The sequence below is a fragment of the Panthera pardus genome, unplaced genomic scaffold, assembly GCF_024362965.1.
Source record: "Panthera pardus isolate Hobbes unplaced genomic scaffold, ASM2436296v1 HiC_scaffold_22, whole genome shotgun sequence".
Lineage (NCBI taxonomy): Eukaryota > Metazoa > Chordata > Mammalia > Carnivora > Felidae > Panthera > Panthera pardus.
Genome location: NW_026526788.1, coordinates 47,409,806 through 47,422,964, shown reverse-complemented (window position 1 = coordinate 47,422,964; position 13,159 = coordinate 47,409,806). Strand labels below are relative to the sequence as shown.

The following is a 13,159-nucleotide window of genomic DNA, read 5'->3' as shown; positions in this document are numbered from 1 at the left end:
AACATTTTTTTAAATGTCAATACTATCCAAAGCAATCTACATATTGAATGCAATCCCTATGAAAATAACACCAGCATTCTTCACAGAGCTAGAACAAACAATCTTAAAATTTGTACGGAACCAGAAAAGACCCCGAATAGCCAAAGCAATCTTGAAAAAGAAAACCAAAGCTGGAGGCATCACAATCCCGGACTTGAAGCTGTATTACAAAGCTGTAATTATCAAGATAGTATAGTACTGGCCCCCAAAACAGACACTCAGATCAATGGAACAGAACAGAGAACCCAGAAATGGACCCAGAAACATATGGCCAACTCATCTTTGACAAAGTAGGAGGAATATCCAACGGAATAAAGACAGTCTCTTCAGCAAATGGTACTGGGAAAACTGGACAGCGATGTAGAAAAATGAACGTGGACCACTTTCTTACACCATTCACACACAAAAAATTCAAAATGGATGGAAGACCTAAACGTAAGACAGGAAGCTACCAAAGTCCTAGAGGACAAAGCAGGCAAAAACCTCTTTGACCTCCGGCCATAGGACCTTCTTATTCAACATGTCTCCGGAGGTAAGGGGAAAAAAAGCAAAAACGAACTACTGGGACCTCATCAAGGTAAAAAGCTTCTGCACAGTGAAGGGAACAATCAGCAAAACTAAAAGGCAATTGACGGAATGGGAGAAGATATTTGCAAATGATATATCAGATAAAGGGTTAGTATCCAAAATCTTTAAAGAACTTATCAAACACAACACCCAAAAGACAAATAATCCAGTGAAGAAATGGGCAAAAGACATGAATAGTCACTTCTCCAAAGAAGACATCCAGATGGCCAACTGACACATGAAAAAATGCTCAACATCACTCATCATCAGGGAAATACAAATCAATACCACAAAGAGATACCACCTCACACCAGTCAGAATGGCCAACATTAACAACTCAGGCAACAGCAGATGTTGGTGAGGATGTGGAGAAAGAGGATCTCTTTTGCCCTGCTGGTGGGAATGCAAACTGTTGCAGCCACCCTGGAAAACAGTATGGAGGTTCCTCAAAAAACTAAAAATAGAACTACCCTACAACCCAGCAATTGCACTACTAGGTATTTAACCAAGGGATATGCTGTTTCGAAGGGGCACATGCACCCCAATGTTTATAGCAGCACTATTGACAATAGCCAAAGTATGGAAAAAGCCCAAATGTCCATCGAGTGATGAATGGAAAAAGATGTGGTACATATGTACAATGGAGTATTACCTGGCAGTCAAAAAGAATGAAATCCTGCCATTTGCAACTATGTGCATGGAAATAGAGGGTATTATGCTAAGTGAAATTAGTCAGAGAAAGACAAATATCTTATAACTTCACTCATATAAGGAATTTAAGATACAAAACAGATGAACATAAGGGAAGGGAAACAAAAATAATATAATAACAGGGAGAGGGACGAAATATAAGAGACTCTTAAATATAGAGAACAAACAGAAGGTTGCTGGAGGGGTTGTAGGAGGGGGGATGGGCTAAATGGGTAAGGGACATTAAGCAATCTACTCCTGAAATCATTATTGCACTATATGCTAACTAACTTGAATGTAAATAAATAAATAAATATTTAAAAAAAATTTTTTTTAAATTAAAAATCCATTTGGACTAAAGGGTTCTGAGAAAAGACCATTAATTTAAATGAATCTTAAATGAAGACTATTAACTTAAGTGAAAACTGAAAGAATATAGGAAAGATTATTTGGGGGGTATTCTCCCATCTCCAGCAACTTGAGGAAAAACTGAAATACTGAAAATACTACATCCAAAACCCATCTACTCCATTACCGCCCTGGCCAGCCTTTCAATCAATGCTGACCACACTCCTCCCAGGAGCTCAGCAAAATAGAAAGGGTGCAGACTGACAATACAAACAACTGAAAAAAGGAAAACACAAACTAAGAATATGGAGAGCCCTTTAAATTTTTTTTTTTTACATTTATTCATTTTTGAGAGACAGAGAGCACAAGTTGGAGAGGAGCAGAGAGAGAGGAAGACACAGAATCTGAAGCAGGCTCCAGGCTCCAAGCTGTCAGCACAGAGCCTGACGCAGGTCAGATCATGACCTGAGCCGAAGTCGGATGCTTAACCAACTGAGCCACCCAGGCGCCCCTGGAGACCCCTTTTAATTTATATTGTACCTTTTCATTTTCCATAGTCCATGTACTTCAAGAGCTATGATATAACAGATTTCTTTGTTTTTTTCTAATAAGTTCATTTATTTTGAGAGTGAGAGAGAGTGTGCGCATGAGTGAGGGAGACGCAGAGAGAGAGGGAGAAAGAATCCCAAGCAGGCTCCACTGGCAGCGTAGAGCCCAACACGGGGCTTGATCTCAGGGCCATAAGATCATGATCTGAACCAAAATCAAGAGTTGGATGCTTAACGGACTGTCACCCAGGTCCCCCAACAGATTTGGTTTTTTTCTAATTATTTATGAAATAAAGCAAAGAATGGTATCCCATCAACTATAATCACTCACCTTCAAACAAGACTTATTACTTTCTGATTTAACAAGGATTCTTTAGAGTCATCAGGAAAGATTTACTACGGAATAGGAATGCTGTGAGAACTAATCAGCACATGTTTGTGCAGCACATGGTAAAGGCAAGGAGAAAGTAGGAGATATCCATGATTCCCCCCTATTCACCCCCCATGCAATTATCAAGCCCAGTGGATTAATAAACTAAATATCTCTCTATCCCCACTACCCCATCCCAGACGAAGTCACCATCACCTTTTCCTCAGGCCAGGGATTGGCAAACTACAGCCTGCAGGCCAAATCTGGCCTGTTACCAGATTTTGCAAGTCAAGTTTTATTGGAACACAGTCATGACCATTCGTTTATATATTTATTTTCACACTGCAGTGGCAGAACTGAGGAGATGTGACTGGCCCACAAAGTCTAAAACATTTATTATCTGACCCTTTACAGAAAAAGTTTGCCAAACTTGGCCTAAGTAGGCTATTAAATGATCCTCTAACTAGTCTCTTACCACTGATTCAATTCACTCTCCAAACTGCAGTCTGAGTGAAAGTTTTAAGAATGCAAATTTGATCATTCTGCAAAAATACATCCAAACTCCTTACGGTACCTCCTGTAACTTTTCCAACCTCCTATTTTGCCACTGCCCTTTATGTTCCTGTTACTCTATTTTAATCTCTTCAAACTCATCTTGCTTTAAACCTTTGGGCTTTCAGCATATAATATTTCTCCTAACTGGAACATTCTACTTTCTCTGAGCTAACTCCAGGTCACTGTTCAGGTTCTCTATGTAAATGTCATCTTTTCCAGGAAGCCATTCCTGCCTGACCACTTGGGCTGGAATTTGGTGGCCCTGAATTCCTCTATTACTGACCTTGTCATTAGACTCTAATTCATTTGAATTGTCAGGCCAGATCAAGAGCCACACGAAGGCAGAGACAGGCTCTGTGATGTTAACTATGATACCCTTAAAGCAAGCAGAGACTAGTATGTACGAGGTATTTACAAAATCTTGGTTCAGATTAATTTATCCTTTTGCATCATGTTCTGAGAATTCAAAGAACTTTTACTCAGAGATTTACCAGAAAAAAATTATATAATTTTAGGCAATGAAGATAAGTAAGTCATGTATAACCATGGCAGAATAAGGGGATACCAAAGTCTGAAAACCTAGAAACCTATACAGAATTTCTGAGCCCAACTAATATTTACACCACACGCATTTTAGTATGTTAGCAGAGAAAACCTTGATCATCAGAGTTTATCATTCTAGGCTGTGTTTAATGAAAACAACAAAAATCATGAAACTAAAAAAGGCATCCTCCTAATACCTGCTCTTCCCTCTCCTTTTCTTTGGTCTTACTTCTGTAGACTCTAGCAGAGGTGGCATCCTGGGTTGGAATGGCAGAGATCTGATGCAGTGGCATGCTCATCCCAGCCTCCTGTCTGGGTGTCTTCTCTACTGAACAGAGTCTCCAGTGGTAGAGTCATTTTGGGCCATGGACTTCAAGCTGAGAGAGAGAAGACAAGACATAACACTTCAAATTTCCAACAGTGAGATTAGCATTTTATATTTATGTTCATATGTGAACCAGTTACAGTATCTGACACAAATACCTGGTCTTCATAAACAACAAGATAAATGTTTATAGGAGAAATTTTAACATTTTTCTCATGTAATAAGATGGGCACACCTGAAAGAGGCATGTACATGTATAATCAGGTATTAATTTTCCATTGGCTATTAGGTTTTAAATACAGCAGTGTCATCCTTTAAGAATATTTTTAAAGTTAATTTTTTTCCTTGAACAAGCATTCATTCTGATAGAAGTAGTGATCTTTCCTTAAAACCACTGCCCCTGAATCCACACAATGGTAAGATTAAAGGCTTAAAAGTATAAAATAAATTTAAGGTATGTATGATCTATGCTTAACCTTCTGAAAGTCTAGACTCTCTAGACCAGTTGTGGGCAAACTTTTCCTATAAAGGGCCAGAAAGTAAATATTTTAGGCACTGTGGGCCATATTTTTTTAAAACTACTGAATTCTGTGGGGTGCCTGGGTGGCTCAGTCAGTTGAGTATCTGACTCTTAATTTCAGCTCAAGTCATGATCTCATGGTTCATGAGATCAAGCCCCTCGTCGGGCTCTGCACTAACAGCACAGAGCCTGGTTGGGATTCTCTCTCCCTCCCTCCCTCTCTCTCTCTGCCCCTCCCCCACTCACATGCACGCATGCACATGCTCTCTCTCAAAAAATAAATGAACATTTAAAAAAATAATTCTGCTGTTGCAGAGTGAAAGCAGCCACAGTAAGTGTGCAAATGAATGAAAATGGTTATGTTTCAATAAAACTTTATTTACAGAAACAGGTGGCAGGCTAGATTTGGCCCATGGCCTGTAGTTTGCTAACCCCTTTCTAAAGAATTTTTCAGGGAAGATTAGAGCCATCATGGATATTCCTGGGATCCTAAAAAGGCTGCCCTTAGGTAAAATAATAGTTTCTAAATAAGCTTGATTCAATGATTCCATGCACACCTGCCTTTTTTCTGGTTTTCTCCTACATTCCTCCAAAGTTCCTGGTAATTGAATTGTGTGTTCTCTATCCCCTCACCCACCCCTGCTGAAATCTATCAAACTCAGTACACAAAACCAATTATATATCCAAATTATCCATAACATTTAATCTAGTAATGTTTCATGCTATCTGAATTTTAACAAAGGATGGAAACATTAAACTAAAACAATGAATCTCTAATTTGGGGTCTTCACTTATTAACCATGCATTGGAGGTTGGGACAATAGGCAGGGAGTGTAAACAAGAGGGCCTGGCAACCTTGAGGTCATATTTGATGAGTAGCCATTTATTCCACCCAACCCTAAGGTCACATAGGAAGGGCAGCCATTTATTCCATCTCTCCCTCCCCAAACTCTGCTCTGGACCAAAGGTAGGTGTTTGTGTGGCTGGTTTCATCTCTGATAGTGTTACTTAACCAAATTAAAGAGCAACAGAACTCACAAAATTAATTCCCCTCGTAAGATTCTCTGATCAACAAGCAACAAGAAGGAATAAGAAGCTGGAAGGGATCAACACTATGAGAAAATGAGCTAAAAGAATATTGTTTTTAAAAGTCTAGTTTTATAATAGGTGAGTGATCACTGATACCCATAAAACAGGAAAATACAGTAGGTGATATTAATGTCTAGATACTCTAATCAATTACTAGAATGTCAGTGTCTACATGTTATATATCATCTACTCTATCTCAAGCCTTTGATGAAACTGATACAAGATGGAGCACTGTGCCCAACGAATGGTCTGAATGTTTATGTTCATATTACACAAGATAAGAGGCACTTACAGCTTAGTTGTCTTATACTCTCTGGGAGATCACAACCGTCACTGGTGAGCAGTTTTTTCATCACTTCATCACTCATACATCAAAGTCCTCTGTCAGAGATGACAAACTCCATGTGGTCTCTTGGAATACCTAACTCAAACCAACCATGTCCAGAGTCCCACCACACATCATGCCAATAGCTTCCTTTGGTGCTTCTGGTATAATAATCATTATTACATCATTGGTACATGACCATGACAAGACTGATGAGGACTATTTATGCCAGATAAACACAAATCTGAGAGAGGGTTTTAAATATTTTGGAGAATTTTAAAGGACCTCTCCTTCTTACAGCCATTTAAGCTACTCTTCTGATATGAACCCCTATCTCCAGGTTATAGACCTGAAAGTCACCCTAAAGCAATCCTTCTCCTATGTCATATTTAGGATAAAAATGATAATCTTAAAAGCCAAACTACAAAACTGACCATGCCACTTTTTTTTTTCCGAAGGTTCATGTGAAAAGCATAAAGCAGGTATTACTCATACTATTTTCTTTGCATAGTTTCCAAATATCTATACCAATTCGTCTGTAATGAAGAACAATAGTTAAACCTTTGCACTATGTCTGACAATCCAGGCATGAGAACTTCAATCCCACTAATGCTAACTTGAAAAATACAGCACAGCTAATATGAACATCCATATCTAGAAGAAATGGACAAACTGGTTGTTTAAGAGTATGGAAATGGATATGTCATGTCAATGGATTAGAAGACTTTAGATAAAATTTAGAGTCAAGAAATAAGCCCGTGTAACTATGGTCAATTGGTTTTTCAACAAGGGTTCCAAGACCATTCAATGGGGAAAGAACAGTCTTTTCAACATGCAAAAGAATGAATTTAGACTCCTATCTCACACAAATAAAAAATAAACTAAACATCACCAAAATAAAAACATCTGTGCTTCAACAGATATCATCAAAAAAGTGAAAAGTCAACCACAGAACAGAATGAATCTTTTCGCAAAACATACAATAAGGGATTTGTATGTTGAATACATAAAGGGGCTGTCACGACTCAACAATGAATACACAAATAACCCAATGAAAAAATGGGTTGTTCAACACAATCTTAATTATACAGAACTGATGGTTACCAGAGGAGAGGGAGGTGGGAAAATGGGTCAAATAGGTGACAGGGATTAAGGAATGCGCTTGTGGAGATAACCACAGGGTGATGCATGCCAGTGCTGAATTACTATATTATATACCTGAAACTAATGTAACTAATGTAATGTAACCGAATTAAAACTAAAACTTTAAAAAAAAGAAAAATGGGTTGTTCAACATCATTAGCCAACAGGAGAATGCAAATCAACACCATGAGATATCACTTCAATTATGGCTATATTTAAAGACAGGTAAGTGTTGGCAAGGATGTGGAGACACTGAAACCCTCATACAGTGCCAGTGGAAATATATGCAGCTGCTTTGGAAAACTGTCTGAATCTTCCTTAAAATGTGGAAATCACACAAATGTCCATAAATTAATGAATGGATAAATAAAATGTGTTATCTATAAAATGGAATTATTTAGCAACAAAAAAAGAAATATGAATACATGCTACAACATGGATGATGATTGAAGGCATTATAAAGTGAAAGGACTACATATTATATGATTACATTTGTATTAAGTGTGCAGAATAGGCAAATATATAGAAACATAAAGTAGATTACTGGTTTGCCAAGGACTGGGATGGGGGATGATGGGGGGGGGGGGGGAATGATGGCTAAAAGGGTTTCTTTTTAGAGTTATGAATATGCTCTAAAATGTATTATGGTAATGGCACATAACTCTTAAGTATACTAAAAGCCACAGAATTATATAGTTTAAATAAGTGGATTTGAATGAATGTGAATTATATCTCAACCAAACTTTTTTAAAAATATGTAAATAATTGATATGGACTAAGATCGATAAAACTGTATTTTTCCTTAGTGCTATCCCAATATAATGTATCTGGATGACAAGGAGATGGTCACTGTTATCCTATCACGCTTCCAGTTTTGAGAAAGAGGTAACAGGAAGAGTGCAAAATCAGCAATTAGAAATTTAAGTTCAAGACTTGACTCTTGAATACTGTGTGATGTTGGGCAAACTGAGGAATTTCAAAGGCTCTGTTTCTTCAGCTGTAAAACAGAAAGGTAATAATCTCTACTCCGTTCACAGGGTTAATGTGAAGACCAAAGAAGACTGTGTCCATGTGCACAAATGTAAGGGTTCTTAACATCAGCACATTTTCCAGCCTCCTTTTTCAGGCATCTGCAATGATTCCCCTCAGTGCCTCACAAAGGCCAGTTGTTTGCTTTGTCTTTCCAGTACCATTTTCTGTTTTCCTGCCCCTCATGCTGACACAAAATTTACACAACTGAGACCTCAAATTCTTTCTGACGTTTTTTAAGGATCTCTAGTAGCATGACTCTAAGGAGAAGCAAGGCTGATCACACTATCCCTACAAGGGGAGAGGTAGGAAGGCCTGATGCAAAATATGACCAGCGTGGCATAATAATTAAGCTGTTCTATGTGCTTTCCAAATGGTCAAGATAAATGAAAGATTCTGTCCATTCCAACAATGATGAGACAAATATAGACAACAAGGAGGCAGCCAGGAGAAGACAAAGATGCCAGTCGCAGCTTCCCTGAGGGACAGTCACCCCAGGTCTGCTTGCCTCCCTGCACCCCTGCACACAGGGTGCCAGGCTCCAGCAGCACCCTTCTCCTCACCATTGTGCGGAGCTGAATGCCAACATCTCGAATGGCACTCAGAATAAACAACTTTAAATTAAGCGTGTTTTTATCAGAAGCACATTTCATATAAAAACGAGAAGCCTGTGCACAACAGCTAGCAGATACAGAAAGGAAAAAAAAGCAGTAAGAGGAGTGAGGAGACCAGCTGCAGTACACAGCACTGAAGGATCAAAGCAGGACTTAAAGTTGGGAACACGGAGGAATGAGAGAGACCATTTGAAAAGGAGGACCGACATAATCTAGTGAAGGGACTCAACTGTACCCTGGTTTCTGGGTGTGCATTCAAAAGACCAGGATGCACAGAGGAGTGGGGGGTAAAGGAAAGCTCATCATGGACACTGAGCTTGACATGCCTGTGGGAACCTCAAGATATGTATGTACACAGTGTACAATGGGAGTCACCAACACACCATGACACCAGAACACACAGGAATAGAATCCATTTTCTGACAAAACCCTCGGAATCAGTAGTTTATGTCATTAGGTGCTGTCAACAAATGATAAAATCCAGTATCAACACAGAATTCTTAAACAGCAACGATGAATCCCTAACTTTAAAAAAAACATCTATCTCAAACAAAATTTAACTTTATGCTCACATGGCAAACTCTTAAGAGTCAATCTAATTAAACAAAGAAGGAAATTAAATACATTATCACTGCTCTTATTTTACAGTTGGATTTTTTCTAGATAAGACTTTTTTCTGTAATAAGACAAAAAGAGAACTTTATAGTATAATGAAAGAGAGCCCAAAGGAATTTTTTTTTTAATTTCTTTTAAAATTTAAATTCAAGTTAGTTAACATATAGTGTAGTATCGGTTTCAGGAGTAGAATTTAGGATTCATCACTAACATATAATACCCAGTGCTCATCACAAGTGCCCTCCTTAATGCTCATCACCCATTTAGCCCATCCCCCCCACCTCCCCTCCAGCAACCCTGTTTATTCTCTATAGTTAAGAGTCTCTTATGGTTTGCCTCCCTCACTATTTTTATCTTATTTTATTTTTCCTTCCCTTCCCCTATGGTCATCCCTTTTGTTTCCTTAAATTCCACACATGAGTGAAATCATAAGGTATCTGTCTTTCTCGGACTCATTTCACTTAGCGTAATACACTCTAGTTCCATCCCACCTCATTGCAAATGGCAAGATTTCATTTTTTTTGATGGCTGAGTAATAATATTCCATTGTGTGTGTGTGTGTGTGTGTGTACCACATCATTTTTTATTTTTTAAATGTTTTTATTCATTTTTGAGAGAGAGAGAGAGAGACAGAGCTTGAGCAGGGGAGGTACAGATAGAGACCAGAGACACAGAATCTGAAGCAGGCTCCAGGCTCTGAGCTGTCAGCACAGAACCCGATGCACGCCTCCAACTCGTGAACCATGAGATCATTACCTGAGCCAAGTCAGACACTTAACCAACTGAGCCACCCAGGTGCCCCTATGCCACATCTTCATCCATTCATCAGTCAATGGACATTTGGGCCCTTTCCATAATTTGGCTATTGTTGATAGTGCTGCTATAAACACTGAGGTGCAGGTGCCCCTTTGAATCAGCATTTTTGTATCCTCTGGATAAATACCTAGTAGTGCAATTGCTGGGTCGTAGGATAGTTCTATTTTTATTTTTTTAGGAACCTCCATACTGTTTTCCAGAGTGGCTGTACCAGTCTGCATTCCCACCAGCAATGCAAAAGGGTTCCCCTTTCTCCGCATCCTCACCAACATCTATTGTTTCCTGAGTTGTTCATTTTAGCTATTCTAACAGGTGTGAGGTGGTATCTCATTGTGGTTTTGATTTGTATTTCCCTGATGATGAGCAATGTTGAGCATCTTTTCATGTGTCTTTTAGCCATGTGGATGTCTTCAACCCAAAGGAATTTCTAAGAACTACTAGAATCAGTTAACATAAACATTTACATAAAATAAGTAATGTATTCTAGTGTAAGAAAAAAGTATATAAATATATAATGTCACCAACATTCCTATACACCAACAAAACAAAAATCATGAAATAAAGATAAATGATTTAAAAGCTACTTAAGAACTTTTAATGAAAAACATTCAGCGATTTTAGAGTATATTTGAAAACTATAATAATAGTTTGTGTTACAATAATAATATGTGTTCTCCAGAATTAAAACATATATTTAATGTGATTCCAAAGTCTAAGCAAGATTTTCTACTTGACAAAATTATTCTAAAATTATGCATAAGCATTAATGAGACAATCAAATAAAAATGTTGAGCAAGAATCAACAGAGAGATGAGTCCTCTTGAAATATAGACATAACTACGCAATAATTATTAAAAAAGCAAAGTTACAGGTCCAAGACTAAAAAAGACAGTCCAAAAACTGACTGAATTATACAGAAGAGTAAAATAGCTGCCCAAAATTATAGGAAAGGGACAAGTTTCTTCTTAACTGATGCTGGGACAATTGGACAAGAATTTGGAAGGGAAGGGGCACCTGGGTGGCTCAGTTGCGTAACCATCAGACTCTTGATTTCAGCTCAGGTCATGATCTCACAGTTCATGGGTTCAAGCCCACATCGGGCTCTGCACTGACAGTGTGGAGCCTTCTTGGGATTCTCTCTCTCTCCCTCTCTCTCTGTCCCTCCCCACCCCCACCCCAGGTCTCAAAATAAACAAGAATTTTTAAAAAAAAAGGAATTTGGTAGGAAAAATTATATCAATTAAGACTCACACTTCAGGGGTGCCTGGATGGCTCAGTCAGTTAAGTATCTGACTCTTGATTTTGGCTCAGGTCATGATCTCACAGTTTGTTAGACTGAGCCCTGCATTGGGCTCTATACAGACAGCATGGAGCCTGCTTGGGATTCTCTCTCTCTCTCCCTCTCTCTCTGCTCCTCCCCAGCTCATGTGTGCACATGGTCTCTCTCTCAAAATAAATAAATATTTAAATAAACAAATAAATATTTTTTTAAAAGGACTCATATTTCATTTACTGAAATAAATCCTCATACATATACAAGTTAAATGTTAAAAAAAACCACATAAGAGAGAGCCAAAGCATTAGAGACTGTTAAAAACTGAGAACAAACTGAGGGTTGATGGGGGGTGGGAGGGAGGGCAGGGTGGGTGATGGGTATTGAGGAGGGCACCTTTTGGGATGAGCACTGGGTGTTGTATGGAAACCAATTTGACAGTAAATTTCATATATTAAAAAATAAAAAAAAATAAAAATAAAAATAAAAAAAAAATAAATTCTAAATCCTCAAAAAAAAAAAAAAAAAAAAACCACATAAGATGCAATTGCAAACGAATATATTAAGGAACTAAAGGGAGATTGATTTCCTAAGCCTCAAATTAACAGGAAAAAAAGTTATAAAAGATTTATAGATATGACCCTATAAGTAAAAATAAACAGGCAAAAAAAAAAAAAAAAAAGACTGGAAAATGTAGAATATGGGACAGAAAATCAGTATCTTTTATATGTAAGAAGTCAATACAAATAGGTTTCAAAAACATTAAAATCTAGGAACAGCCACTTTACAAATGAGGACATAACACAGGTCCTCACTTAATATTTTAATAATCAGGGAAAAGCAACAGCTCAGGGAACCATTTTTTCCCTTTACAAAAGTCTACAAAAATATGATGAAATCTATCATTGACCAATCAGCACTGAACCTGTGTCCTTATGACCCCCTGGCAGTATCATAAACTCAGAATGCCTATCAAGAAAAATGTTGAGCAACAGGGCTGAAAAGACGTGGAAGAGCTTACCTGTGGGAAGCTTAGCCTGAGAAAATACACAAAAATTTATAAGCCCCAAGATTTCCACCATAACGTTATTTACAATAAAGAAAAACAGACAGTTCCTTTAATTTCCCATAACTGGGAAAAAGCTAAGTAAACTGCAGTGCTAGTACAATCAAAGGAATATTATGTGGGCATTAGAAGCAAGAGAAACATGGATTTGATAAAAAGCAAATGATATAAATTATACACCCATTGTAATTATGACTATGTCAATATATACACATATAAAAATGCTAGGAAGGAAACTCATTAAAAATGCTAACAGTGGTTTAATGATGTGGCAATATAAATGACTTTTCATTTCTCTATTTTTTAAACCTTTAGTGACGATATATTACTTTTACAGTTTAAATATTTGAAGAGCTAAAATTAAAAGCTCAAGTCATTCCACTTAGGTTGTCAACAGAGACTTATGTTATCAATGAAGATATACAACCATAAAAGGGCTCTTTTCTGTGAGAAGTACATTTCTGAAGGCCTCACAGAATTCAAGCCTAATCTTCCTACAGGAATAAAGTAGGAAAATGCATTCTCAGGACACAGATGTTTCCAAGCACTATGGTGTTTATTTTATGCTCCTTCTCAATTTTTTCAGCATTTCCTGTCATATTTTTGCAAAGCACTAACCCTTTAAAAACAGCATAATGCATCATGGGAACAGTTCACTTTCACTATGTTTTATGACATCTGACT

At 37.7% G+C, this 13,159-nt stretch overlaps 1 protein-coding gene across 9 annotated transcripts in view; it reads right to left on the bottom strand.

Moving 5' to 3' along the window:
- Positions 1-13,159, bottom strand: part of MARCHF8 (membrane associated ring-CH-type finger 8) — a 120,907-nt gene that overhangs the window by 68,300 nt on the left and 39,448 nt on the right. For 5 of the 9 annotated variants that reach the window (XM_019444946.2, XM_019444945.2, XM_019444948.2 and 2 more), the window contains one exon: positions 3,858-4,037. The exons of 1 other annotated variant lie outside the window; for it this stretch is intronic. In XM_019444946.2, coding sequence (XP_019300491.1) covers positions 3,858-3,959 — 102 coding nt within the window. In that variant the 5' untranslated portion in view covers positions 3,960-4,037. Of the gene's footprint in view, positions 1-3,857; positions 4,038-5,886; positions 6,013-13,159 lie in introns of those variants that run through there. 3 more of the 9 variants (XM_019444949.2, XM_019444951.2, XM_053909704.1) reach the window with 3 other exon arrangements.